Source organism: Gavia stellata, chromosome 4 (genome assembly GCF_030936135.1).
Source record: "Gavia stellata isolate bGavSte3 chromosome 4, bGavSte3.hap2, whole genome shotgun sequence".
Lineage (NCBI taxonomy): Eukaryota > Metazoa > Chordata > Aves > Gaviiformes > Gaviidae > Gavia > Gavia stellata.
Genome location: NC_082597.1, coordinates 80,916,756 through 80,943,359, shown reverse-complemented (window position 1 = coordinate 80,943,359; position 26,604 = coordinate 80,916,756). Strand labels below are relative to the sequence as shown.

General features: G+C 41.1%; 1 protein-coding gene across 4 annotated transcripts in view; it reads left to right on the top strand.

The window, feature by feature from the left end:
* Nucleotides 1–26,604, top strand: part of LOC104259201 (potassium voltage-gated channel subfamily KQT member 1) — a 508,020-nt gene that overhangs the window by 300,267 nt on the left and 181,149 nt on the right. For all 4 annotated transcript variants that reach the window (XM_059815977.1, XM_059815978.1, XM_059815976.1 and 1 more), the window contains one exon: nt 1,405–1,466. In XM_059815977.1, coding sequence (XP_059671960.1) covers nt 1,405–1,466 — 62 coding nt within the window. The remainder of the gene's footprint in view (nt 1–1,404; nt 1,467–26,604) is intronic.

Genomic DNA, 26,604 nt, shown 5'->3' with positions numbered 1-26,604 from the left:
ATTTACTCCTGCAGGTTCTCTGATGAAACACTTCCCTTTTCTAAGGCCTGTGCAGAGCTGCTAAGGGTCCATGACCTTTTTAATATTCTAGGCGGTCTGTAGAGGAGAAGGAAAGCAAGAAGAGTACTTTTGCTAGCATTGCTTTTCACTAAAGTCTTCCCCTAAGGTTGTGGTATACACACTACAAGTTACCTTGAGATGAACTTTGGTGCAAATATATCACTAAACATATCACACTAGCAAATGTATACACGGCTAATGGTAATGGTAAAGCAAGTATCATTCACTGAGAAATGCAAGAATGCGAGTTCCCTGCAGAATGAGCACACATACAGGCAGTTACGGTGGATGCTGATGCATAGTAAATTCCCATCTCAGCCTGCCTTCCAGGAAGCCCTTCACATTGTGCTCGCGCCCTAAGCAAAATGGACTTAAATAGCTTTAAAAACCAAAGCTCAACCACTCACAAAAGTGGAATAATTTATGGAACAAACAAGGGGTAATTACTCCAGCTTGGTATTGGAAATACAGTTTAGTAGAGAAAAATGTGTCCAACTTCCATTGCTATAGGCTTCTAAGTTACTTCAGTATTGGGGAGTATTTTTTTTCTTGTGAACATTTTCTCCCAGCTCAGAAGATATGTGTTTTTGTGCTTCATTCCCTGTGAAATAACCCCCCCAAACTATGGCATTCCTTTGTGATTGCCCACATCAACACAAAGAATAGACCCCACTTTACAGAGTTTTCAGTCTTGGCTCCCAATCCCACCATTTGCAGTGTGTGAGTGAAAAGAATCGCGTAACTGGGCTTCAATAACCAGGGCTCATGAAGGCTAGGAGGGAAAACGAGAATGGAGATGCAGGGGCTTTCCCCAGTGTCACTCATCTGCAGAGAGGAGATAGATCTCTGCCACTCCAGCCCTTGAACCCCTGGATAGTGCTGCCTTCTACATCTACAACCTCAATTGAAAACTATCCCGATTTCTTTATGTATAGAAAGCATACATTGCTCATGTCAATGATACTCAAAATGGGGGGTATGCCCCAGGGGGCACACCTATTCCATCTAACTACTCAATTAACTAATTGAGATAATTCAACAAGGAATCAAGTTACCTCAGACACTATCTATAGTGCTTCGTGTCCACAGACTACCTTTACCAAAGTCCAGGCTGCCCTTTAGACTAACTTAATCTTGTCCGTTAGACAAACTAATTCCCTTCTCTCCAGCTACCCTTTTTCACTTCTTTACACCATGAAGAAATTCCTTCCTGTTATGTTCATGTTATTTATACTACCCTACTATTACCAGCTTCTTTTTTACTTTAAATGCCATAGATATAATTCTTAGTTTGAGTTTATTCTCGACCTAACGAATGTCCCATTTTTATTCTTCTTTATTTAGAAAAAGGGGTAGACAAAGGATACTATACTGTAGGAGCCAGACTGATCCGTCTAGAGGATAAGGTAAGTGCATGAAAGCTTTTTTTTTTTCCCTGAGTAATGATATCTGATCTACAGACGTGCAAGATAGTATCTTGGCATGATTTACTTTAGAATTACAGGGCACCATAATAAAGAATAATATCCTAATTTTTGTAAGGGAGTTGATGAAGTATCATGTGCATGTTGTTCAGTGTTAACTATTTACCTGCCGTACAGATGTGGCTCTTGATTTTAAAAGGGCCTACTTTCATGTGGAAGCCAAACCACACATCTTGTAGATAAGTGCTGTGAACTGACAAGGTGTTTGTCGTACAAGAATTAGTGAGTTAAACAGAAAGGCTAGTATCAGGAGTCTTTGCAAATAGCAACAGTTGATATCTCAGTTAATAATCTTGAGGTTCTTTAATGTTTACTGCCTGGTTTCCCCCATGCAGTTATCTTTGCATCAATTCTACACCTCCCCCACTGTCTTCTTTCCAAGAATATGCTCATCTTTGTTATTATTTAGAGTTACTTAGAAGTATGCCTAAAGGCCAACGCTCAGTGAGGCTCTATTGTTTCAGACCTATTCCAAACATCCTCAAGACCTTTTCCCACTCAAGTGATAACAAAAATACAAGTGTGCTTAAAACTAGGAATCTATTTCTCTAATAGTTTTTTGGTCAGCTCTCTTACCTACCCCTCAAAGCTGGTGTCCCTGGAACAGTGTGCTTTCTGTGGATAGTAGCAGCACAGTAGCTTTGGTATGTGGTATGATGTAACAGCTGGGACAAAAGTCCATTTGAATTTAACATATCCAAGCATTTTCGTAGCCTTGTCTTACTCAAATTTGTCACGCAAATTTTCTTTTCGCTTTTTTCTGGGGAGGTGAGGCGAGAAAGAAAGAGGAAGCAAACTTGTCATTATTCTTAAGAAGAACTGTGCATCTTGCCAAAAAGCAGAAATTGAAATTAAACAAATACAATTTCTCCCTCTCTTGCCTAATATCTAGTGATCACTGTTAGGACAACATTGGAAATACGTGACACTGCGATGTCAAAGAACGGGTTTTCTTTGACTTCTAGCTTTCTTGGACAGTGTCAGAGAATCAGCTTCACAGACAAAGACAAATTATCTGAGTTAACTTTTAAAGTGGATTGGCCCCTTGTGCGGACACACTCATTCAAAGTGAAAATGGCTTTCGTTCAGATTACCTTAATTCACTTCAAAAGAGATACCATGTTCTCTAGCCTCTGTATATTCTGTAAATTCACACCACTAGTTCACGCAGATTTCTTGAATATGCATATATAGAGAAATCCACAATACAGATTTGAACATTGAGCAGTAAAAGTATCTGCCGTAACAGTTAGATTGCTTTGTGTGAGAAATATTACTAGTATTGTAAATACTTCTGGAAGCAGTTGTTCATGCTCTCTTCGCTGCTCCGTATTTATGAAGAAGAGAGGTCAGAAAGTTGCTAATGTGTCTGGCAATGGTCCAGCTTTAGCACAATATACAGTGGATTTTGTAACTTTTTATTTCAAAGCCTTAATTAGAGTGTTGCAGAGGTATCTTGGGGTAAGAAGAGGAACGTTACAGGAGATGCCAGTGTATACGGTAACTGCTGCAGTGAATGATCTCGGTTGCAGATATCTGCTTATGCGCTGCCTTTACAGCTTAAACCCGCTAGAAAACTGAACTCTAGCTGATTCAAAAACGTTATAATTTTCATCAATACTGCCTCGATGTAAATGCTTAGAGATGATGAAGCCACATGGTTTTGCCTTCTCATGTTAAACTTCTATTGTAAGCATGTGGTAACCAGTCTGTAACAAGGTTTCACAACAGTGTTCTCAGAACAACAGTCATGCAAGTTAAAAAACCCCATGATATAGCCATCTTAACTTCATTTAAGCATGATCTAAATATAGTTGGAGCAAGCTCAAACCATTAGTGTGGGCAAGACCTAGCTGCTATTTTGTTTGAAGAATTAAACTGTAGTGCTTTAACTGACCGCACGTTGTATGGTAACTGGTGATTCCTATCTCTCTACTTATTGTTCTGGAGAAAACAAATAGAAGGGAATAAAAATATGTCAAGATCTTTTCTTAAAATGACTCTATAAAAAACATTCAATCATTTCAGCTTCCTTTTTGTTCTCAGACCAAACTAAAAATGTAAAATAAAATGCCAGAGTCTGACAGAACTCAGGACATTCGTTCTTTCAGTACAAATTAACCTTCTTTCAGGTGTACAGGGCTTCATTCTCATATTCCTGCTAAGAAAGTAGACACAGTGCACAAAAAAGGCAAACATTTGTTGTGTTGGTTTGTTTGGGGTTTTGATGGTGTGGGTTTGGGTTGGGTGGTTTGGTTTTTTTTTTGTATTTGCATCTTTTTGGCACATTAGGCTAAAATACATATGTTTATGTAGTGAAAACAAAGTTAAGCTTCCCAGATATCTCTGTTTTAATGGGACAATAGAAACCGACCGCATCCTGCTGTCAAACAGCTTCCCCTAAACTATTTTCCCATGTCTCATGGGCTCTCCTGCTTTAATAGTTCACTGCGTAGTAGCTGTTATGTGCCCAAATGTGAAACAATATTGGAGTCAGGAAGGACAAGCTGGGTTTCAACCTCTGAGGAGAATAAATGAAGCAAGGGCATGTCTGACATCAGGCTCCAGCTGGTGGTGAAAAATGATCTCCCCCTTGGAACTAAAAAACCTTTGGGATCAGCCTCTTCCCCCTGGAGAAATTATTTTAACATTCAGTCACCCAGTATAGTCATGGCAGCCTCCCAGCCGAGTGACACATCTGATAAAATGGCACATTTTTGGACAAAGGCCAGTTGGTGTAGACTGATAAAAATGCAGCGCGGATTTGAACGTTTCATCTGCTTAAAAATCTGTATCAATAAGCTATTAGTACACCTCCAGCCCAGACTGATCTTTCCCACCAGCATTTTCCAGTTCATTTGTTTTATTTGTTTCTCCAAAAGGGAATCAGAATGCAATTCACCCATTCAGAGCGGTGTGTTGTTCTGCATGAAGCCATAATTACTCTTTTTATAAATTTTGAGAGAGAGAGAGAGAGAAGCATACATTTCTGATGGTTAAGATGAACTTCGTTCCCTCGAGAGGTTTGCTACTATTTGAGTTAAAATGTGGGATTTGCTGTGTAGAAGGGCATAGGCACAGATCTCTGAAGTGGTTGCTTAGTGATAGATAAAAGCTTTGAGGCAAAATGTTTCAAAGATTCAAAGATAACAGCCTTCCATTCATGTGGCATGAGCAGCGTTGTCTGCAGCCTCTCTTTTGTGACGATCCGGGCTCCGTATGTAAGTTTAAGGTAACAAAAGAGGTAAGAACAAGTTTGTGTAGGCTGAAGCACCATGTGAGTCCAGCGTAAAGCGGAGTTGAAGAAATACACTCCTATCACTTTGCTTTTAAGCATTGCAAAGCTGACTAGAAAGGTATAAAATGCATGGTGGTAGTTTCCAGACAACACGTAAAAAACCTTTTTGGCAACATCTGTGCTGTGTAAGGCTTTCCCCCTTTCATTAGCATGGCATGTTGCATAGCGTAAGTTTACCCATGACATTTTTCAACCTGTTTTTCACTGAGTAGGGTACAAAAATCTTATTTTGTTGTGGTCAGCGTAATAACCTAGTGTGGCTCTTTTCATAAAAACACTGAGATGCTTAGAGAAAGAATGGGGCTTCTTTCCCAACACGTGATGTGTGCCATTTGGCCGACCCTTTCTTTAGTTCGATGGCAGGGTTTAATTTTAAATTGTGGTATGTAGCCATTGACAGATTCTTTTGAAATGTATTAAGAGGGAGATTGGTTCCAAGATGATGTTCTAGAGCTGGCGTTAGTTTCTTTTCAAAATTGTAAACTAATGCTTCTTTATGATGAAATGAGTTTTCTTTCTTTTTCTTTTCTTTTCAAAATTAGAAACAAAAATCGTGGTGTGCTATGTCAAACTGCACGGCAACCTATAAATAAAAACAGGAGAGAAAAGAATCTACAAATGAAAGGTTAGAAGGGACAGCTGTGTTGTCTTTGAAAAAGAAATCTATTAGGTATTTTTATAATTATATGGCAGTTGTCTTTATGTGGTATTTACAGTTATGATTTACGTCCATATTACCATAACTATTTCCATACTTATAGACAACATGTGATAATGCTGGGAGCCAAAAGCAACCATTTGGTAGCATTTAAAAAATGCAGAAACACTAAGAGAAAACAGGGCAGTATAGCAGAACCCTTCTGAGCTTTATCCATCTGAGTAATGCGAGCCAGAGCAAAAGTGTCGTCCAACATAAACAAATGTAGAGGTTGCATTGTGGTGGTAAACTCTCTTTACCAAATTAAACACTCGTTTTAAAGTTGGGAGCTAAATAGATGGGCTCAGAGAAGAGTGGCATTTCCCTACTATCTTATTCCTCCTGCATAACAACGGAGAGATGGATGTTAGCAAATCTGATTCCTGCTGTGATTACATCAGGAGTCATGAAATAGTAAATTATTTATCATGACAGTGCCTGAAAGCACCACCATAGTGAAGGCCCTGTCAGAATTTGCATTATAAACCCCTAATTTGTGAGTGGGGTGATGGGCATAACTGAGCTGCATTAAAAAAAAAAAGGGAAAAAGCTGAAAATTGGTGCACAATGAGTCAGTTGCAAAATGAGCGTGCTACATTTTTGAGGTTTCAAGCATATGTCTGAAATAAACCCAGCAAATGCATTTGTTAACAAAAACATATTTTAGCGCTAAGGTGTTTGCGGGTTGTTTGCCCCTAGTTCCTGAAAGATTGAGTCATTCCATGATATAAAGCTTTTCAGAAGTCTTTTTGCAAATGGGTGTTTTGTGGATTTTCTTAGCTACTAAAAGAGGCTGATAGTTCTTAAAAGTAGCTATCCGAGTTGCACTGCTGTTCCTTCTTGTAAATAGAAAATACATTTCATCCTGGCCCTCTGTGTTTTGCAAACATGCATGAACACTGCTGATTTTTGGAGCATCTCGTCTCAACACAAATGTGTGTGAGTCAATAATTAACGTAGCTAATGTGGCTTGCAGTTACTGGTATAGCTCTTGTGAAGAAGGTGTATTGCTTGTTGTACGTGTTCTTGGAGTATGCCATGTTCAAGGTGGTGGACAGGAGGTTCACAGGGAGAGATGCTGTGAATGTGTGTTTGGAATGGATGCCAGTAAAGACAGTCAAAACCTGATCTTATTTACTCCAGGGCAGGCCAGCACAAATCCATTGATTCTGCACCATACTCATGAAGTCATTAGATTTTTATTTTGAAGCTGTTACCTAATGAAAAAAAAAAAAAGTGCCTGATGCTTCAAGCCAAACTGTGTTTTCATTTATGCCAGTGGAGTTACTCAAGATTTACACAGATGTAAATTGCAGCAGATTTCTTACATTTTTTTCTTACAAATTCCTTAAACAAGATTCCAGCTCGTGTCTTCACATCCTGCTCAACAGGAGCAAATTGTCAGAGATGAGGTGAAAGCAGAAACGGGGACTCAGAAAGTTCAGAATTAATCTGAGTGAAATCACGTTTTCATCTACTATGTCTAAGTGAACCTTTGTGGTGTGCTGGGGATTTAAGGTACCGTAGAACTGAAGTTGTTGCATGTGTTCTTGTACTGAAACATCAAGACGGGTTTTTAATCTGTAATGCTGATTTAAGAGCTTAGACCTCAGCCTCACAGCTTTTCTACTTTGCTAGCTGGCTTCTCAGTGCAGAGAGGAACTATCGCAGCCTGGACTTCTTTTGACTATCCGGGGTGGTTTTATGCTTCTCGGATAAACCTTGTTTAATACGGTTGAGAGGGAAAGGCTGGTTTTGAGCTGCCTGGTTGTGGCGGTAATGTCTGAAGGATCAGGCAAAAATAAGAGCTAACTCTGATACCCCTTTCAAGCAAAAGGAAAGAAGAGATAGCTCATATAGTCTGAAGCGTATCTGCAAGAATCCTGCCTGAATTCTTTCCTTATGGTTCTTGTTACGGAGCCTTATCATACGTGGTACTTGGTAGCACCCTCCTATTATTAAGGTTGTATACCACTTTCCATTATAGAGCTCTATTTTCAGTTGCTTACATCTTTGCCAAACTTTAGGCATCTGGGCTTAAATTCTCCGAGGCAGATGTCTGCCTCAGGCTGAGATTTTTTGGAAAATTTGTATGTCAGTGTGGGTCATCCTTTCTATATCACAGTAACCTGACCCACTGTGAAGGTTCTCCCAGAAGTAAACATAAAAATGTTGATGGAAAACACTTGAGCTTCTTCTAAATTTGAGCAAGAAAATTGGACAGAAATGGAATATTATCTGCCAGTCTTGAGAACCAGAGGCCTGATCCAAAACACAGTGAACTCAGCAGGAGGCTTTCACATGGATCAGGACCTGATTTTTAATGGGTGAGGGAGCAAAGAGTTTCGCATAGTGAACGTTTGCCAGGACGCACTTCACCACCATAAATCAAACGTTAAATAATTCCAAAGCCCAATAAATGAGCATGCAGATGGCAGCGTCTGCTCCCCAGTGATCGCACTGACTGTTGATTAGCGTCCAGCTTGAATAGTTTGATCTCATTTATAGCAGTCCCAAGGAATGCTGTGATTAGGCAATTGGTGCAATCTAGTTGCTTTTCTGCTCTCTTGGCTGAAATTCTTCTGGTGGAACCAAAACCACCCAGCAAACGCTGCCCATGACACCTTGGAGGATGCTGGGGTGGGGGGAGGCAGGGGCTCACAGCCATGTGCTGCATAGCAGCCTGAAATCAGTTTGCAGCTACCTTATGTTTGATAAGAAATGAGGAGAGTCGCTTGCAGAAGATGTACTACTCTACCCTAACGCTCCTTGAGGAGAGCACGCAGATTAACTGCGAATACCAAGGAAGATAGAAACAGTAAAGTGATTTAGGGCTGCTGGTAAATAACGGAGCCTTTGGGGAAGGGAGTCTTTCACAGGCTGTTACGACGTTGGAAATCTAATCATATCGATGCATCCAGGCTGGGAAAAGGTCCTGGAAATAGCAGCATTGACCACAAAGGCTGTGGTTGGGGGAGCCTGTCCGACTCTTCCTGTTCTCCACCAAAACCTTCTAAGCATCACAACTGGGTTAAACTGAAATTGAGAAGGGGGTCATGAGCTTAGAGATGTTGATTTCCTGTAAGTTTTAGAGAAAATAAGTGCCTGGGTTGAGGACAGACACTCTGTTAATCCCCCTGCTCCCAGAAGAAAAGACTGCAGTGTGAGCATGGGTCTTCTCAGGTGCCAGAGAGTCCGGCCACAAATGTATAGGAAACAAAGCTCTGTTAGTTCTGTTGCTTATGAAGCAATGAAGAAATTTATTTACTGTTGCTGGGTGAAAAACTATATTTTTATCTTCAGAGTGTTTTGGAGATCTTTACAATTTTTTTTTTTTATAAAAAGTCAAATCCTCCCACAAAGAGCTTTGACCTGAACTTCCAAAGAATAACAGAAATCAGATCGGCTATAGCTATTTTGCTTCTACCTTTTATACTTTTTAATAGGTTATTCTAAATTAACATAAAGTTCTAAATGATTAGTCATCCTGGTCCCCAAACCAAAATGCCTTCTAAATGAAGGCAATGAAATGTGAAAATGGAGTATTTCAACAATTCTTCTATCCTGTTCAAATAAAAAAAATTTAAAAATTATAAATTCATTAAAACTGTCTTTTCTTATGAACAGCTTTTTAAAAATTGTTATTTTCTGATGGAAATAACTTTCATTTGAACAGGTTTTATGACCTCCAATTGTTGCCGATGTTAAACAATTTAATTTAGAAAGCTATTTTCAAAAACAGATTTTGTAGCTGTTCTTAGTTGCTTATGGCTGTATGCTGCAACTGCTGCCCTCCCTACAGACAAGTTGAGAATTTTCCTTTGGAATGTTTCTCCATCTGAAAATGACAATTTGTTTCCAATGGAACATTTTTTTGAAAAGATGTCACATTCTATGGAACTGTATTTTCAATCATATACTGAAAGAAAATATTCCCAATTTTCCACTTCAGGGTGACTTTCTGAAAATCAGAATTGGGGTGAAATACTCTGATTTTTCTGAGCGTTTCACTTGAACTGATTTATTTCTAATTCATTTGTTTAAAATTGTTATTATTTCATTCTGTTTCTGAATGAAAGACATTCCAGCATCATCAAGAATTCACAGAGAACACAGAGAAATTTTCCTGTAGGAAAAAGAGTACTATTCCTCTAGTACTCCTTACTTCAGAATTACTGTGGTTATTTCATCTACCACGTTTTTCAGATCAGTAATTTAAAGGGCAGTTTTAATATTATTTGAATGCCGTGTAATATTGACCTCTATTCGTCTTGATCAGGGGACGTACACCGGAAAAACCCAGATTTATATGATTCAAAAGGTTACTGGCCTAGCAGTTGGATTTATGTTTCATGCAAGAACTGCGATGCTGAGTCAAAGCAAACATCTGTGTAGTCCTGGAGCTATTCTGTTGCTGTTGGTGGCCAGTCTTGGGCACTAAGGGATGGACTAGAAGAACAGATTGAGTCTAAATTGCTGTAACTAATCTCTGGGTGTTTGCAATGGATTATATATAATAAGCAGTATGAAGAATACTGCTGTACAAGGCAAGTTGCAGGATGACACAGCTGTGTAAAAGAAAAAAAAAACAAACTAAAAACCCCACCAAGATACACTGGAGTAGTGTGGCGACCTGCCCTGACGTGTTGGCTGTACCTAGGGACGAAAATTTTCACTCAACAGTAAATTCATACAAAGGACTTCATATAAAGGCTTATGAGGTAAGGGAGAGAGATATAAAATGTCAAGAAACGAGAAACTCTTTCAAGAAACTGAGAAACTCTTTTCTCCCTGTATTTACCACCAGGTTGTTATTTGCAACACATAGCTTTAAATTTTATGTAGCAGGAAAATGGTGAGCAGATCAGTAATACATACTGCCTTCTACAACGTAATTACTTTTCCTACTAGTAAATACTGCTGATAAATTATGTTCCTATTTTTCTTGTCTAGAAGTTTGGTTGTGATTTCAGTGCTGTGTTCTGGGGTGTTTTCGTAAAAGACGTGTTAGTCAATGTGTCTGTTACACGCTGCAGTCCTTTGAGACCAGGGGAAGGGCACTGGGTTCTGAGTCTGAGGAGGTGAGGTGGTGTAGACTACCTCAGATCTCCGCTGGTCCTGCAGGTACAGTGCTTGGTTTATCACAGGCTTCATCCTCGAGTGCGTTTTTATGCAATGTCAGAATACAATCAAATAATACTAAAGCACTAAGCGGTTTATCTAGGGATTTATTCATGGTCTTGTAACTGCAGAACTGTGCTTTTTTCACGATCAGCAAGTGTTTTTCTGCAGGTTAAAATGGCTTTGTGTGGAACGGTTACGACTGTGAATAGACTGAAAGAAAGGAAGCACCGTCTGTTGGCTCACGCACTGAGCTCCGGCTTCAAAAAGCCGGGGTGCTCTGCCAGAGAACCTCAGTGCAAATGCAAACTAGAGGTATCCTCCCCCTCTATAATACAATACTTTGCTTCTTCAGTTACTATAAGGTACTCGGATACTATCGTACAGAGAGAGACGTATAAATACCTCATCTAGAAGAATATCACTCAGCATCTAGAGGTGTGCCTCACAGTCTCCAATACTGCTTTCTTAAGGGTCCAATGCCCTTCTGTCGACTGAGCAATCCTAAACAACTCTCCTTTAATCTTTCTTTGAGCTTAAAGTGCCTATCTCTGCCCGTGAAGTAAAATATCTGCTTTCGCATCAGGCCATAGCCGGTGTTCTCAATTCTATGGTTGTGGTGTCATCAAATATCTTGGGATCACAGGATAATTCAGCTTGGAGGGGAACCTCAGGAGGTTGTTTAGTCCCTACAGCACCCCGCCATCTCCACTGTGGGTCTAGCACACTTCTCTAGTAGTATCGTGTAGCATGCAGATGAAGAAATAATCACTAAAAATGTGCTGGCAGGCTTTGCTCGTGTTTAAGGGGCATCAGTAAGTTGCAGTCCACCGAATTGGCAGGTCTGCATTTGTTGCTGAGACCCGCAGCCGACAGTTAAAGTGGACATATGGAACATGGCAGTGTCTTTGGCCTCGGTGTTTCCAAAACCTGACAACTGGAAGTACTGAAAATTCTGTCGTATTTTCTCTTCTGAAAAATGCTAACAAAAATAAGGGGCTAGAACTGACATAAAAAGGACTGTTTTTTTCAAGAGGTGAAGCATACAGCCATGGCATGTAAAGCAAGTTTAACAGGTACGGAAAGTGGCCAAAACAGAGTCATTTAAAATGTGGGCTAGTACAGAGCCGTGCTGTCTGCTGCCAGCTCAGGTTAAATGTCTGATCAGATCTCCGTCTGGATTCAGGATCTGGCTCATACAGCTTCCCTGCCTCTTCAGGAGCGGAAAGTGCAGGCCATCAGCTCTGCGATAATATCACAAATCTCCTACTACTCTGAGCGTTTCTTAAGGCTTCGGTATCTGGAGACACGCAATTATGTGAGAATTCTTGAAACTGCTCATTTCTAGCCTTCGCTGTGGAGATAGACATGAAAAACAGGAGTCCTGAAGCCTCAAAACTCAAAAGAGAAATAGGAGGATCATAAAATATATAGCATGTATTTAAAATGTCAGGCTTTTTGAGACAGTCTAGTTGTACTGATTGTAAATAGCTCTAGCAGACGCTGATATATATTGCTACACGCTGCCCAGGGGAGGCAGAAAAGCCAGCTGAAAGGCCAAGTAAATGCTCAAAACTAGAGCACCCTGGCCCCCCTGCCACCCTAAGTACCTTGCCAGCTTGCCCTGCAGTTAGGAGGTTTAACATGAGTCCAGGTATCTCCCAAGCAGCGGGCACTGCCCTGAGGACATACCCTAGGAGGCAGCAGAAGCCCACGTTCGTTCGCAGCAGCTCAAAACACATCAACCGTCTTTTACATTTCCTACTCTGCCTTCCCATGAGCTGCCTATTAACGTTAGTTTTGTTACCGACTTTCAAGGTGCTTAGCGGCTGCAGCCTTGACCTGCCTTGCACAACTTGTTGCTGTGTGATTCTGGAGGGTTTCTAAAGCCACCAGCAGCGAGTCTTCTTGCCTGTGAAAGGCTAAACCTGTACCCTATAACACGGTTGAGCAGGTGCCACGCAAAGAGCATTAACGTCTTTGTGCAGTGTTTGGTTTGCTTCAGTATTTGCAATCAAACTGAGGAAATTGCTGTTTTCTCTGCTCTTGTTTCAAAACTCTGTAGTGCCATAGAAGGAGGATGGTCCTTGATGAGTACCCAGAAGCTGAAGCACAGCGGTCTTTTCCCAGCATTGCCACACATACCTGAAATTAGTCTGGGCAAGCCACTTAGAAACCATTTTTTGAAGGGTAGAAGGACTATATACAAAGAGTACACTCACCATAAAGCCAAATTTATACGCACGATTACTGTATAAATGGGATATCCATCTTCAGAAATAAATGGCTAGGTAGACAAGAGCACACTAATGCCCTGGGGATAGGCATTTCTGGGCCCCCCCTTAGCTCTGACCTCTCCATTCACCCTCATCGTTAAATTAGTACAGTGGGCAACTGCCGCGGGGTAACAGTGTGTGTGCAGCGTGGGTTGGGAAGGCAGCTGTGAGGCTGGGGAGATGGCTGGAAGATGAGGTCCAACATGAGGTTGGGGAAATGGTAGTTTGACAGAGAAGGATGGAGGTGGAACATGGAGTCTCTCACTCTTGCTGGATTTAGAAACAGCAAACAAATTAGATTTTCTTAGAGAATTTTAGAGCCTGACCTCCCTGTCATGCTTCAGGCCGGATTTCATTTGAGCCTGGTCCTGCAGCCTTGCATGACTCTACCTTAGTCAACATTTCTTTGGTGTAGTTACTGTATATGTTAACTGGGTGTGCAGTAGTATGGATGTGTATACATATATATAGCTCTGATTTCTATTTTGTATTTTTGCATCTACATCTTCTCTTTTTCTGGCTATCTTTTACATTTTATGCATTTCAGCCTCCATTTTTTAGAGTCTAAAAAGCACTTTTGGAGGTCTATGCATACTGAATATAATTTCTATTTTTGACGGGAGCTTTTGCTCTCCTTCTGCAGCACATTCTGAACTCACTATCCAGAGGAAAAAAAACCAAAACAAAACAGTGTTTCCGATGTTGAGAGCAACATTTATTTCCAGCCCCAGCTACAGGGTCACTGTTACTGTAGGGATCACTTGCAAGTGGGTCAGATCCTAGAATCCCAGTGAAGTTTTACGCTGAGTTGGGATTGCAAAAATAGACTTCTGATCCTGTGGTAAAACATCTCTGCCTGGGGGGTGAGCTATTGAATGGTGACAGGAACTGCTATAAAGCTACCACAACCTTAATACGTAGGGAATAGAGTACTCCATATGCTGCTGTGTGATTTCCTTCTTTGGCTTGGGAGGCAAAAATAAACTGCTTGTATTTGGAAGGTAATTTTCAATCCCCAAAATATCTTTTCTGCATTTACTTAATTTTGCTAGATGGTTGGGCAAGCTGACCGTAGCTCAGGCTGATGGGAGTAATGGTTAGGTCATTCAGCAGAAAACTCCCTTGTGTGAGCAGAATTTTGTTTCATTTTATTTTTTTTTTTCTCCTCCCTCTTCCCCTCCAAGGCCATGCATACAGAGGGAGGTCACAAAATAGAAGTAAGCTGTAGCCAGCAAAGTTCAGCTTTTGAAATAAAAAAACCCTATGAATACTTATTAGAATTTCTTGTTAATGAGGTCATTTATGTCAGGGCAGGAAATGTACAAAATAGCACAGGATAGAAAAATCTAGACACTGTAAAACACGCCAACAAATTTGGCGCACGCATTACTCCCTTAATATGCCCCCAATGTAATCTATAGATCCCACAAGTGACCACATTCTGTTTATGTATGTAAAAACTCCTATATATGTAACACTCATAAGAGTAGCAATTTTACTAGTGGGAAAAGATTATTGTGGTCTTTTTATATAGCATATAGGTTTACTTAGAATGAGTCCTCGTAGAAAAATGCAGAACTATGAAAAACTGTTAAAATGTCATGATTATATTAATTTCATATTTAAAGGAATACTTCACTTTAAGTTATGGCTCCAAAATTACACTGCTCATTCATGATTTTTTTAATGTATAATTGGCTGCCTCCAAAAATGTCACAGTAGGAGGAAAAAAAAGTTCATTTTCCTTGGCGTGTGTACTGTTGCTATTCCTGTGTTCATTTGGCTTGGCTCGGGCAATGAAATGCTGCAGTCTGAAATAACTTTTTATATGTTGACATGTGCATTTAACTAGAATAAGCAGGCAGAGTGGAGCAAGTTGGATTCAGCAATGAACAAAATAGATCTTGTTTTGCACCTTTTAATATATCAGCCTACATTTATGATGCTTTTTCATTTCTTCGTCATAACGGCGTACACGCACCTCCTAGCTGCACACAGCCCCAGCACAAAGACATGGAAGATGCTAGGCAGCAAGTTAAGATTAATGGGGGGAGGAGGGGAGGGTAAGAAGAAAGGAAGGAAACCGAGGGACGCAATTTTTATCTCTTGAAGATAAAGTTGAGAGGGGATTACTATTGATCCATTGAAATTTATTTAGCCAAAAAAAGCCTGTTGTTTTCCAGACCAATAGACCTTTGCTTTTTGTTGGCTGTCCCTTGGTCCGCGCTAGGGAGAGACCTCTCATGCCTCACACATGTCGAGCTGGACTCTTGAAACCTCACCTCATGTTTCCCCCCCTTGCCTGGCCTGAGTCTTGTCCCTTTATGGGACTGTGTTGAGGCTTCTGCCGAGCTCCAGGTACTGGACTTTACCTGCCAGTCTGATCTCTAAATCACTGACCACTGCCATCTCTATTGGACATCAAGCAGCGGGAGAAAGGCTGTAGTCCTGCACTGCAGGTGTGGGCATGCTGCTGCATGGGGCCATGCTGGGCAGCACCTTCCCCCCCATGTCATATCTGCTCCCGGTATCGTCCCCAGCACATAGCTTGGCACGCAGGTCTCACCTGCCAGGAGGCACCTGAAGGCAGCCAGAACTCACCAGCGGCAGCTCTGAAATATGGATGATGCTGGTGTTCAAAAGCACACGGTTGTTGTCATCCCATGGCCAGCGTCCGTGAGCGCTGGGTGCGGGTGGGTGACAGCTTTCCTGCAAACCCTTCTGCTCTGGGGCGGCAGGTACACGGCGCGGAATAGTTTACCTGTTCATTGCACATCTCTTCCTCAGCTGGGGCTTTCCTCCAAGCCCAGCTTAGAGGGTTGCCCCATAGTCTGATTCGTGGTTACGTGACGGCGTCTAGACCTCACACAGAGAAAACCCTGAACGCTCACAGGGGTTTAGCACAAGCGCTTAAAGGCAAGGAGTCAAATAAGAAGAATCCCAATGAAATTTTGTAGGCAGTCCCATGATTCTGAATGTCTTGTTTTGCTGCCTTAGCCACTGTGGTCTCATACATTGCTTTGCTTTCTGCGTTTTCACTGGTCATTATTTCTGGGGAGATAAAGAATTCTTCTGTCCCCACCTCCTTACACTCACACGGCACTGACAAAGAACCGCAGAAGAGCAGATAGCTGTGCAGTGTGAGAAGTGTGACTGGGAAGTGCACGTTAAATATCAGCAGTGGGTAGTTCTGTGCTTGTTTTGCAAACTAGGCAAAAGACACCTTATTCAGCGATAAACAGGAAACCTGGGCCAAGTTTGTAGAGGTTCCTGCCCAGGGCCACTCCCTAGAGGAGCTAAGGCTCGAGGTACTTGTGGAGATGAAAATCATGACATGCCCCGTGATCTGCATGTTGTTGAGACCTGCTCCTAACCACATCTCAGCAGGGCTTTCTAGTTTTCGTATGTTCAAATCTTGTGCACAAAGAGCTAGGGGTCAGTAAAAAAAAAAAAAAAATTAAAGAAAAAAATCCAGGTAAAAAATGAAGCCTAAAGGAAACTTCAAAGCGTGTTGTTTAAAGTCTACTGCACCAGTCTAACAGCCTGTGATGGAAGTACCGAAAGGGTTGGGGTCTGTGGGCTTTTTGTATCATCGTGTCAGTCTTATGCCTCTGCAGCATTAGCACAATGGAGTTGGAATAAGGCAAACATGATGTAAGAGGGAAAGAATAAAATTCAGCATCCACTTTACAGGTACTTTTTTTTTCATCCAGCTTTCATTAGATATAATCTTTTAGGTGTATGTTCTTGAGGACTGTACACATACCAAATCTGGTATTTTAAAAAGAAAGTTTTTACATGTCATGCAAGTGCCATTCAATTTATTTTCTTTTATTTCTTTTCTCCATATTCAACCATCTTGCTCACATAAAGAATTCTAAGTAGAATTTTACTGAATGTGTCTTTGAAAGTCGCTATTCATCTGAAAACTAAGAATCTCAACCTGCATGGCTTACATGCATGAGATGATACCTACAGTGAAAGCTTGGAATGAACACATAAGCATTCCCAATAATTGCTAGGCTAGTACTGTGGAATAGCGTTTATACAAAGTGATGCAGGTTTTATGGGGAGATCCTGTAATGCAGAATAGTGCAGTATAGGAAGTGAACTAATAAATTATATGTAAATCAAAAGAAGCATAAATGGAGTGACCTTACATTTGTAGTTTCAGTGAGTTGATGTTTGGAAATAAATGTTCTGCATGACGTCTGTTGATCTTGCAAATGATGGTTTCTGTGTTTAAATCCCAAGGAAATATTTGTGTTTGTGCCACAGTTACTACTTTGAACTTTTTCTTGAGTGGGAACAAAGATGAAAACATAAGCTGTTTTCCAATATTTTTTGTTTCCTTTTTTTTTTTTTTTTTTGCTAAGTTTTTCTCTCTCCTGTGGTGGAGGACAAATATCTCATCACCAACACAAGCCATCTTTTAAAACAGCTTTATGGTTTACAGCAAAATAGATTTTGGCTTCTATGTCATTTGGGAGAAGTGATCAAGTGTAGTATTTATCAGCATTTAAAAAATCTGAATTTTACACGTTTGTCTGCACACTTCTAAACCCTCCCCACCCTCCACCCCCAAACCATTAATGAAGTTCGTTGTTCTTAAAATAGCGGTTCTGTTTGGAATACCTAATTGCTGGGTTTCTGTTGTCGTTCCTGCCTCGGTACATTGGTCAAAAAAAAAAAAAAGAACCGTAAAGAGCAGCCCATGCCTCCCTCCAATCAGTAGGTACCTGCGTTCCCCCTCCGGTAGTCTTGCAGCCTTCACCACCCTGTGCCTGAGGAACTCCGGTCCCTGTTTCAGCCATGCCGCGTTTAGACCTCTCCATTACAAGCAGCAGAGACACAGTTGATGGGGACTTCGGGACGTGGCACTGCGGGACATGGTTTAGTGGGCATGGTGGTGTTGGGTTGAGGGTCGGACCTGGTGATCTTACAGGTCTTTTCCAACCTTAATGATTCTGTGATTCTGGGACTGTAAAATGACTGCATTTCTTTCTGAGCTGAATGATTTATTTATTTATTGCTTCTATATTTATTTATTGCCAGTGTCAAAGAAAAGACTGTACTTAGGGCTTTTTCATCTTCTCCCAAGTGTTGCCTGCACACTTCACCAGCCCTGCACAGAAATATTTCCCCTGTCTAAGTGCACTTGCTGATTGGAACTAAATCCTCACAGGCAAACTGCAATGCTACTGGTACAGTGTCAATATTTCATAGGTCATTTTTAAATATTATTGCCAGGGCAAATAAATTTCTCCAGAGTACTTAGTCTACCTCTAATAAATAGTTTATTTAAGCTTGTAAGAATGGTGACATTTCACTTTGAATATCTTTGGCCTCTTAAAACCTCTTAGTGCAGAGAGGAAAAAAGGGAAAAATAAACTGGAAAAAATATGCAGCAGATCTTTTGATTTTTTTTTCCCCCTACATTTTTGCTTGTTTAGATGGGCGCTCTTGTCAGACTGCGTGTCTCTGTGTGAAGCTGGTTACAGTGTTTGTTTAATGTGTATTATTTAACGTCTCATTTAGTACATCATTGCCTCTCTTTTTCTCTGCCATAGCTGCATACAGCTGAAATAGTGTTTGAGCAGGTTGCCTTTAATATCACTGGTGGTAATTAAATCGCCTTTTGCCACTTTTCCCTTTTGGGGTAAGAACTATAGCTGTGGTAGTGGTGTTTTGTTTGTTCATTTTGTGATGTTTTGGGGTTGGTTTAGATTTGTCATTATTATTTGTCTTGCTTTTCAGCTTAAAAGGTTGGTGTTCAGTTGGATTTCTTTATCAGTGATACGGAGACAGAGACCAGGAGGAGGAAAGAATTTTCTAGCATCCTTGTAACCATGTTAAACTTTTGTGACAAATGCTAAAGAATAGAGGCACTGTACATATCTTTTGGAAAAAATGCAACCCACTAACAATGACCGGCAGGGGCACGTGGCTGCCAGCGCTGCATTTTGGACAATAGACAATGGTTTCTTGGTTGAGTTTTTGCAAGTAGGTGTTGTTGGGGAGTTTTTTGACAGCTCAGCAAAGGTGTTAACTCTCAGCTCTTTTCATACAACGACTGAATTCATGTCGAGAATAAATGCCAAAATATTCTTTCATGTGCTTCCCATAAGATGTGTCATTTCTTGAAGGCTCAGGAGGAGGTAGAAGGCAGATGATTTTATTTGAGCATGTGTGGGAACATTATATTTCTATTGCAATCATCCCTTATGGAAAAAAAATAATGTTCCAATGAAAATCTCCAGTGATTTTGGAAAAAAATCCCATTCAAAAATGGTAGTCCCTGCAACTCTAAAGATGGCTGATACCTCTTCTGGCAGATGAGTCCATACCAGTCTATACCGGATGACAAGCCATGACCAGGCACTATTCAGAAACTCTGGGAACAGGCAGGGAAAAACCTCAGCAAACTCCAAACAGATACAGGAGGGGAAGCATTTTAAAAGAAGGGAGTCAGCTGGAACATGGTCAAAGTCTTCTGGTGTAAAGAGCCTGGAAAATTTTGTACATACCTCAACCAAATCCCACATAAGACTAGAGGGAAAGGAAGCAAGCCTCCCATGTGCTCTTTAGATGGCAAATGACGGTGTTTCCAAGAGCAAAGCAGGAAATTCTCTGCACGTACTTACAAGTTTATGACAACACAGGTGTAGTCTCCTGCAGAATTTGACTTGCACATAATGTTGTCATTTAAAGAGATTGGGAGGAGAGGATAGCTCTTCTGACTTGGATTTCTTCGTTATGATGCTTGTGCTAAAAGCTGGACTTCCCCTCCGTTCATGTTTTTACCTCAGAATACCATGAGCTTGTCTTTTTAATTTCCTGTGTGTGAGATTTTTCTTTTTTTTGTCTCTTGGAAAATATCAATTGATTCTCTGAGTGGTGGTTTCATTAGTTTCCTTCCTGGAGGCATTTGTTCTGAGGTTCCTGGTTTGTTTAGGCTGTGGTGTCTGCCCATGGCCCCTCTGGAACGTTAATCTTGATCCCCAATGAGCAACGAGGATGACATCAAAAGGCAAAATAGGATGTTTCACTGGTCTGTCAGAGTAAGCGTCTGAATTAAAAGACAATAAAAGAAGGGAACTAAATTAATTTTCAACCAGATTTATACAGACGGGTAAGAAAAATACGGTCTTCATGTCCAGTAGTCAGTACGGCTGTCAATATAATCTGTCTGAATCACTTTAGGACAACTTGTACTCACACTGGTTGCAAACTTACTAGATAGATGGCTATGCTTTTTGATCTTCCATCTCTGGGATGGCGTACAGGAGAGGGAGGTATGTCTCCAAAGCATCAACATTGAAAGAGCTTCAGTGGTAAAGCTTTAGGATGGTTTTGCTGTGCAAAGACATGGGCTAGTCTGCAACCCTGGGCTCCAAGGACAGATCTCAGGGTAACTGAGTGTCTAACCTGAGAAGCCTCTGTGCTGATTCCTGGCCGTCCCACTAACATTTTCTTCTGAAAATTTAAATCTTTGTTCCTCATTCTTAAATGACCCCACAGCTTCTGGAGGTGCCGCAGTTTGGCCAATGCTTCTGCTGCAGCTGTAGTCATCATTCTCCAAGGAGGGGGGGGACAGGGAGCATAAACGACTACTGCAAACAGGAGAATTACCTTCCAACAATATCTACCATGTTTTGTAGGGGTTTTATTAAAACATCACCTTAGTCCCTTTCCTGACCATGCTTATATAGGATGGAGAGCCTTGCAGGAAGGCAGGATGCCTTCCAGCTGTTGATTTTTATCTTCTCTATGGTCTTCAGGGCATGCACCAAGCAGCATAAGGCTTTATGTGTGTTTAATATCAAAGGAGTATCTTAGTTTGGACTCTTTCCTTTATGGGCTGCATAAAGGCACGTTTTGTGAGATTCTAATTTCACTCATAAACCCCTTTGCTAGTAGCAAGCTGCATTCTGCTCAGTAAAGCTGTCAAAATTGCCAGTTTCAGCTTTGATCACAGTAACAAATCTGTTTGACCCCAAATTTTCAGAAGCGTCCCTCATACACAGGGGAAAAATTGTTGCCCTTTCTAAAAGCAGACTCCAAAGCTTGGGGAAAATTATGCTGTTGCATGTGAACATTTTGACTACTACTGACCTTTGCCGAAAGAAGTAGCTTGAAATTTAACTGCTTAGTGAATATGACAGCCCCTGGAAAACAACTTTTGTGCTTGCAAAGGGTGTAGGGAGATCAGGTATATTTGCAGAATGACTGTTTAGCCTTTTTTCATGCATAGATCTAACTCTTTAGATTTCAGTGGTATAACTGAAAAAAGTTAGATTTCAGGATAAGTAGGTGTTATAGCTTGTGCGTATGATAGATGTTATCAGTCTGAAAATTTACAGATATTTAAAACTGCTGAACGCCATTTCCAGATATTTAAATGTGCTTCAGGGAAATGACCGCTATAGAGGAGTTTACAGCTGTCTGAGCCCAAAGCGGGGCTGGAGCCTGGCTCTCATCTGGGTGAGGTCGGAGCCGAGAAGCCTGGCTGGTCTGCGAGGCTGACGGAGCTGAGCTCCTGCGAGGTTTCACAGCAAGCTGTCACAAGTCTCAGTTAAATGGGTTGATTGAGCAGGAGGGTTTCCTTGGAAATGCTGTTCAGTCTATCCAGAAGTGGATAAGGTGGCTCTCCCTTTGAGGTACCTCTCTTTCTCTTAACTGCAGAAAAAGCCCAGATGACTGGTTTAAATTAGACACCCAGCTTTCGCATAGCTGACATCAAATGGATGCATCCTGGCCACCTTGTCTGTAACCGAGCTCCAAACAGTGTTTGATGCCTTATTGCTTTGCGTGTCCTAGCATGATGTCATTTTCTGGCAGAGACAAGTCCTGGGAAAAATATGGCTGCATGTTTCCCCCCCCCCCCAGTGCAAGTCTGGTAGCACGCATGGTGCGCAGCGTTGCATAACACAACTCTTCACCTTCTGGGGTTTCAGATTCCATTACTGCTGCAGCCACTGGAGCTGTACCAGTGCTGAAAAGCATTAGGAGTTTTTTCTGCTGAGGAAAAGAAATCGGACTGAGGCAGTACAGGGCCATGGGCAGGAACTGCAAAGAAAGTACACTCGTCTTTCCTTAACAGTCTGCAGGAAAAAACAAAAACGATATGTTAAGATTTGATGAGAACTGGGTGGAGGTAAAGTTCCCAAACTCTTTTTTTTTTTTTTTTGCTAATTGTCTGTACATGTGGCCGGTGTAAGTTGAAAAATACTCTGATTCACCCGGAGAAGAGTAACATTTTTCATGATAGTAAACCAACACTCTATAAATACCTATAATCCCAGATCTTAACCTCAGGGACAGCATGGCACAAGCAGTTTAGAAATGTTATGCTCAGTACTTCGTCAGAACAGCACTTTCTTTCTCTCTTTCTGAGTTTTTAATAGACATCTCAAGTTGAGATGACTGTCAGCACTTTCTTCTAGTAAGACACAATTTTGCTAAATATATATTGTATGTGTGTATCTATAAATATATACAGACATAGAGTATATACTTTCTGTAGTAAGTAAAGTTCCATTTCTAGTTCATTTTCTGATTTATTCAGTGTGTATATTGCTGTAAATGTTGCTTTATTTTTATTTGCATATGTCCAGTTGTGAGAAATTTTGTGACATCATTTTACACATGAGTACTTTCTCGGTTCCTGTGCCTCTATAGCTGAAGAGTTCATTTCTGTAACTTGAATCTCTAGCCTGGTTAGGGCACAGCAACAAGACTGAATTTTGTGTTTTTGAGAAGCAAGGTTTTGTGCCTGGAAGCATAATTAAATGATCCTAAAAAAAAAAAAAATCAAACAAATAATACCCCATTTAGAAAATTAATTGTATGCTTTTATAGGTTGAAGGGGGTTGCAATTAAATGAAATAAGAAAGTATGTTAAAGGCAGTTCAAGGATATTCTTTATTTCCCCAAATAGACACACTCGCATCTGTGGAAGTCAGTGCCACGCAGATTATCAAGTGGAAGAGTTTTGCAGGATTAGATACTTCATGGGTAGTAAGAACACATTATTTAGTATTTTCTCAAAATCAGACTTATGTCTCGTGCCTCTCCATGCCTCAGAGCATCAGCCTAACCACTACATGATGGATTTAGAAGGAAATTTCTGCTATAGCCGGGTCATCCCTTATAACTGTCCACTAACAATGCCATCACCTCTCTGTGAGACATCTTTTTATCTGACCTAGATGCTAAACCCTGTTTTCCTTTGAAAAAAATGCCCCACAAGACAAACAAGAACCTTTTAAATGCCATGAGACTAAAATTTCTCTTACGTTCAGGACAAGCCTGCCAAGACAAGGTACCCCAACTTTACACTCTAACGGAAAGCTGTCTCTGAACAACGGAATAACGAATGTAAAAACATGGTGAAGGGTGAAGGAGCTCCAGTCGAGTTAGTGTGTAGCTCAGCAGCTATAGAAACTCCCTAAAGTAGAACCAGACCAGGATAATCAAAACAGCTCTTTGTGTTTTTTTGTAATCCAGAAGACTGTCTGAAACTAAACAAAAAAAAAAAAAAAAGAAAAAAAAAAGATTCTGTTTAAAAAGGTATTTCTGGCTTGGACTTTTTGTATTAGAGGACAATGCCCTAATCAAAAAGACAACTGACTTTAAGCCATTTTAACAAAATTGTTAACCAGGTTGCAGATATGTTTAGCCAATGATTCTTCATGCTTCTCTGAAGAAGCAGATGACATACTCATGGGCGGCTTATGGGGATCTGGGGGTTAAAATATCTTCAAATATCCTGTTCAGAAAATATGCAGCTATCCTGAGTTCACAGTGAATATCTAAGATTTCTATGGATAAAACTGCGGTCCAGCCTGTGCTGAGATCCTCTCTACCCATGGATTTCTCCTCCTCCAGAAAAAGGAATGGAAGGATGGATGGACAGGTACAGAAACCTGCAGCTGCACTCACCCACCTGAACTCTTCTGTATATTATCTTTATCACACGGTTCAATCTCTACTATTCTGCAGAGCGCTTCAGCCAGAGGGAGTTTCCCTCAGAAACGCATTGATTCCCCTCTGCAACTCCTCTCCAACACACACTCTGACACAGTTAAAGCAAATCCTCTATAAGCGAATTCAATGACCAAAACAATCTTTGTTAACACAGCGTTAAAATGGTTTCTCGTGCCTTTCCAAAATGCCTTGCTCAGCAAAACTCAAACCTCTGAAAAAAACAGAAAATTAGGAGTCCTGGCATATACCAACAGAACCTTAACTGTCACCCTCTGGAAAGTCAGAGTCCCCGGGAATTACTGGCATGCTTACCAGATGAGTTCGCTGCAGTAGGTTTTACAGAGCCTGATACTCCAGAACTGCATGTGCTATCAGCAGGCGAGCTTGAATCTGCATTTGGTTTTGTTTTGCTTTGGGTTTTTGACAGTAAATTTCCTGTATTTTAAACAAGGTCAGAGGCTCTCTGCCTGATGCGGGAGCAATGTATCTTTTATGTCGGCATTTTGGGGAGTTCAGACAGTTCCCCTTTCCCCTGTCATCTCTCAGATCTTAGCACACTTGAAAGTGAAGAATACACCACTGGCAGGCTTCTCGCACTTGCTGACTTTGCCAGCTGCTTCGTCTTCCTCCAGTTTCTCTCCCACCACCTCTTTTTGCACTCCTGCTTTCCAACCCCAACAATCCCTCCCAAGGGCTACTTTCCTCTGTATTTTTACATCACTTTGTACCCTGCCTCCTCTCAATTCCCACATCCCAACAGTATTCCAGTGAGCATTCACATACATACTTTACTTTCCTCTTCCAAATGAACTACATCTCCCCAGCAAAGCCCCAGCTTCCTGAGCAGGAGTTGGTTGTAGCTATCTGCCAAGGTTCATCACTTATGTCTTTTATTGAGCTTTGTGGGACTGGCTACAGGTCACCTTCCAAGGCCATGGTATCTACACTTGAACCATGGAGGATCTGTCGCAAAAGGCTGGCTGGAAATCTTACCCCAATGTTGTGTTTACATACATTGCAATCTGATTTGGACTGAGAGAGTTCACACACTAAGTAAGTGTCTCTCATAACAGCTTTATCATCACTTTTCCAACAGCTGGAATCAACGAAGTCAGGTAAGGAACAGTCGAGCCATGATTTGAACCCCAGGAACATTCAGAATAATCCCAACACAACTCAAACCTGCCCCTCTGAAGACAGGACAAGAGAGAAATTGATTTGGAGTGAAGGCTGGATTTTGGGAGCACTCTGCTCAGATTATTTCGACCTTGTCCATGATGCCAGCAAATTGCAGCGTAAGCTAAATAAGTCTCAAGGTTTTTTAGACACTTAAAAATCAGCCCAATTTCAGCCTAAGTTTTAGGGCTTTCCCACTTTAATTTTAGCAAAACCAGAGCTCTGCTACAATCAGCATTTCTCATGCAGTCTGCCTGTGTTAAAAGACGAAGCAAGAAAGCGATACTGTTATTGTTATCTTTTCTTCAGAATAGTCAATTGTTCATATACTATGGTGAAGGAGGGCTTTACAGTAACCTCAGCAGATACCTCAGTGGGAACAGAGGTGCGAAATGCTTTGCAAAATCAGGCCTTGTGTTAGAGAATACTCAATTTCTCACAAGCTCAAAACAATTTCATGGATGAAAAAGCAAAAAGCTTTAAGAAATCTCTATTTGATCTCTACTTCTTATATGTGGAGTTATAGAAGGAGCAGTATTCTCAGGCATAATTGTGATTTTTCTTTAAGTAAGCGTACAGCATCAGCTCTTTAGTTCCAAGATGGAGCATTGCCAGATCCTCGAGTTTTAATGCTGATGTTGGTAAATAATGCACAGTTTTTGGCTAACCATACAGGTACAAATTTGTGGGTTAGACCAAAAAAGCAAGCACAGCACGCTGACAGAAATTGATTCAAAGGTAGATTCTCTAATAGTTGTGCTCTTGTTCCAGCCTTTCAGTCACACAGAAATGAAAGCTCTGTGCCCTTTTGGTTTGAAGCAGAGATTTATGGTTAATTATAGCATTTCCCGTGATTACATGTTTGTGCTTCAGTAACTGCTAGATGAGGAGGAAAGTTGAAACAACTTTAGGGCTAGCACGTTGCTCTACCAGAAGATATAAATTCAGATATCTCAGCATGGGCCCTTCCTTATTTCCTTATGAAGGAGAATACATGACAAAAGCTATGCACCACTAGTCATTCAGAAAGCTGGCAGCAGGAGATGATGATTTCCTCCACTGCTTCTGTCCCTCACCTTTTCTTCTATAGGCGAGTCATTCAAATCCCCATCTGAAAAATGCCAACAATGGCCTAGAGTTAACAGTGAGTTCAACTCATCCAGACCATGAGTTCTGCAGAGGTAAGTAGATAACCCAGTAGGGCAGACAAAATATTTTACCATCAAGAGCATCTGGATTTGATTATGAAAAGGTACTCAGATGCCCAAAATTCTGTGACTGTATGTGGTCGATAGCAGTGCTGCCTTGGTGAGGCTGAACATCTAGGTATCTCTCTAGTGCCTAAAATCACTTGGGATTCATGGAAGAGGAGGCTTCCCTATTTCTTGAGCCCCTGTGGTCCGTGCCAGCAGAGTCCTTGGAGAATACCTCCCACACAGCAACAACGTGGTGAGACACTGGAATAAACTGCCCAGGGAGGTGGTGGAGTCACCATCCCTGGAG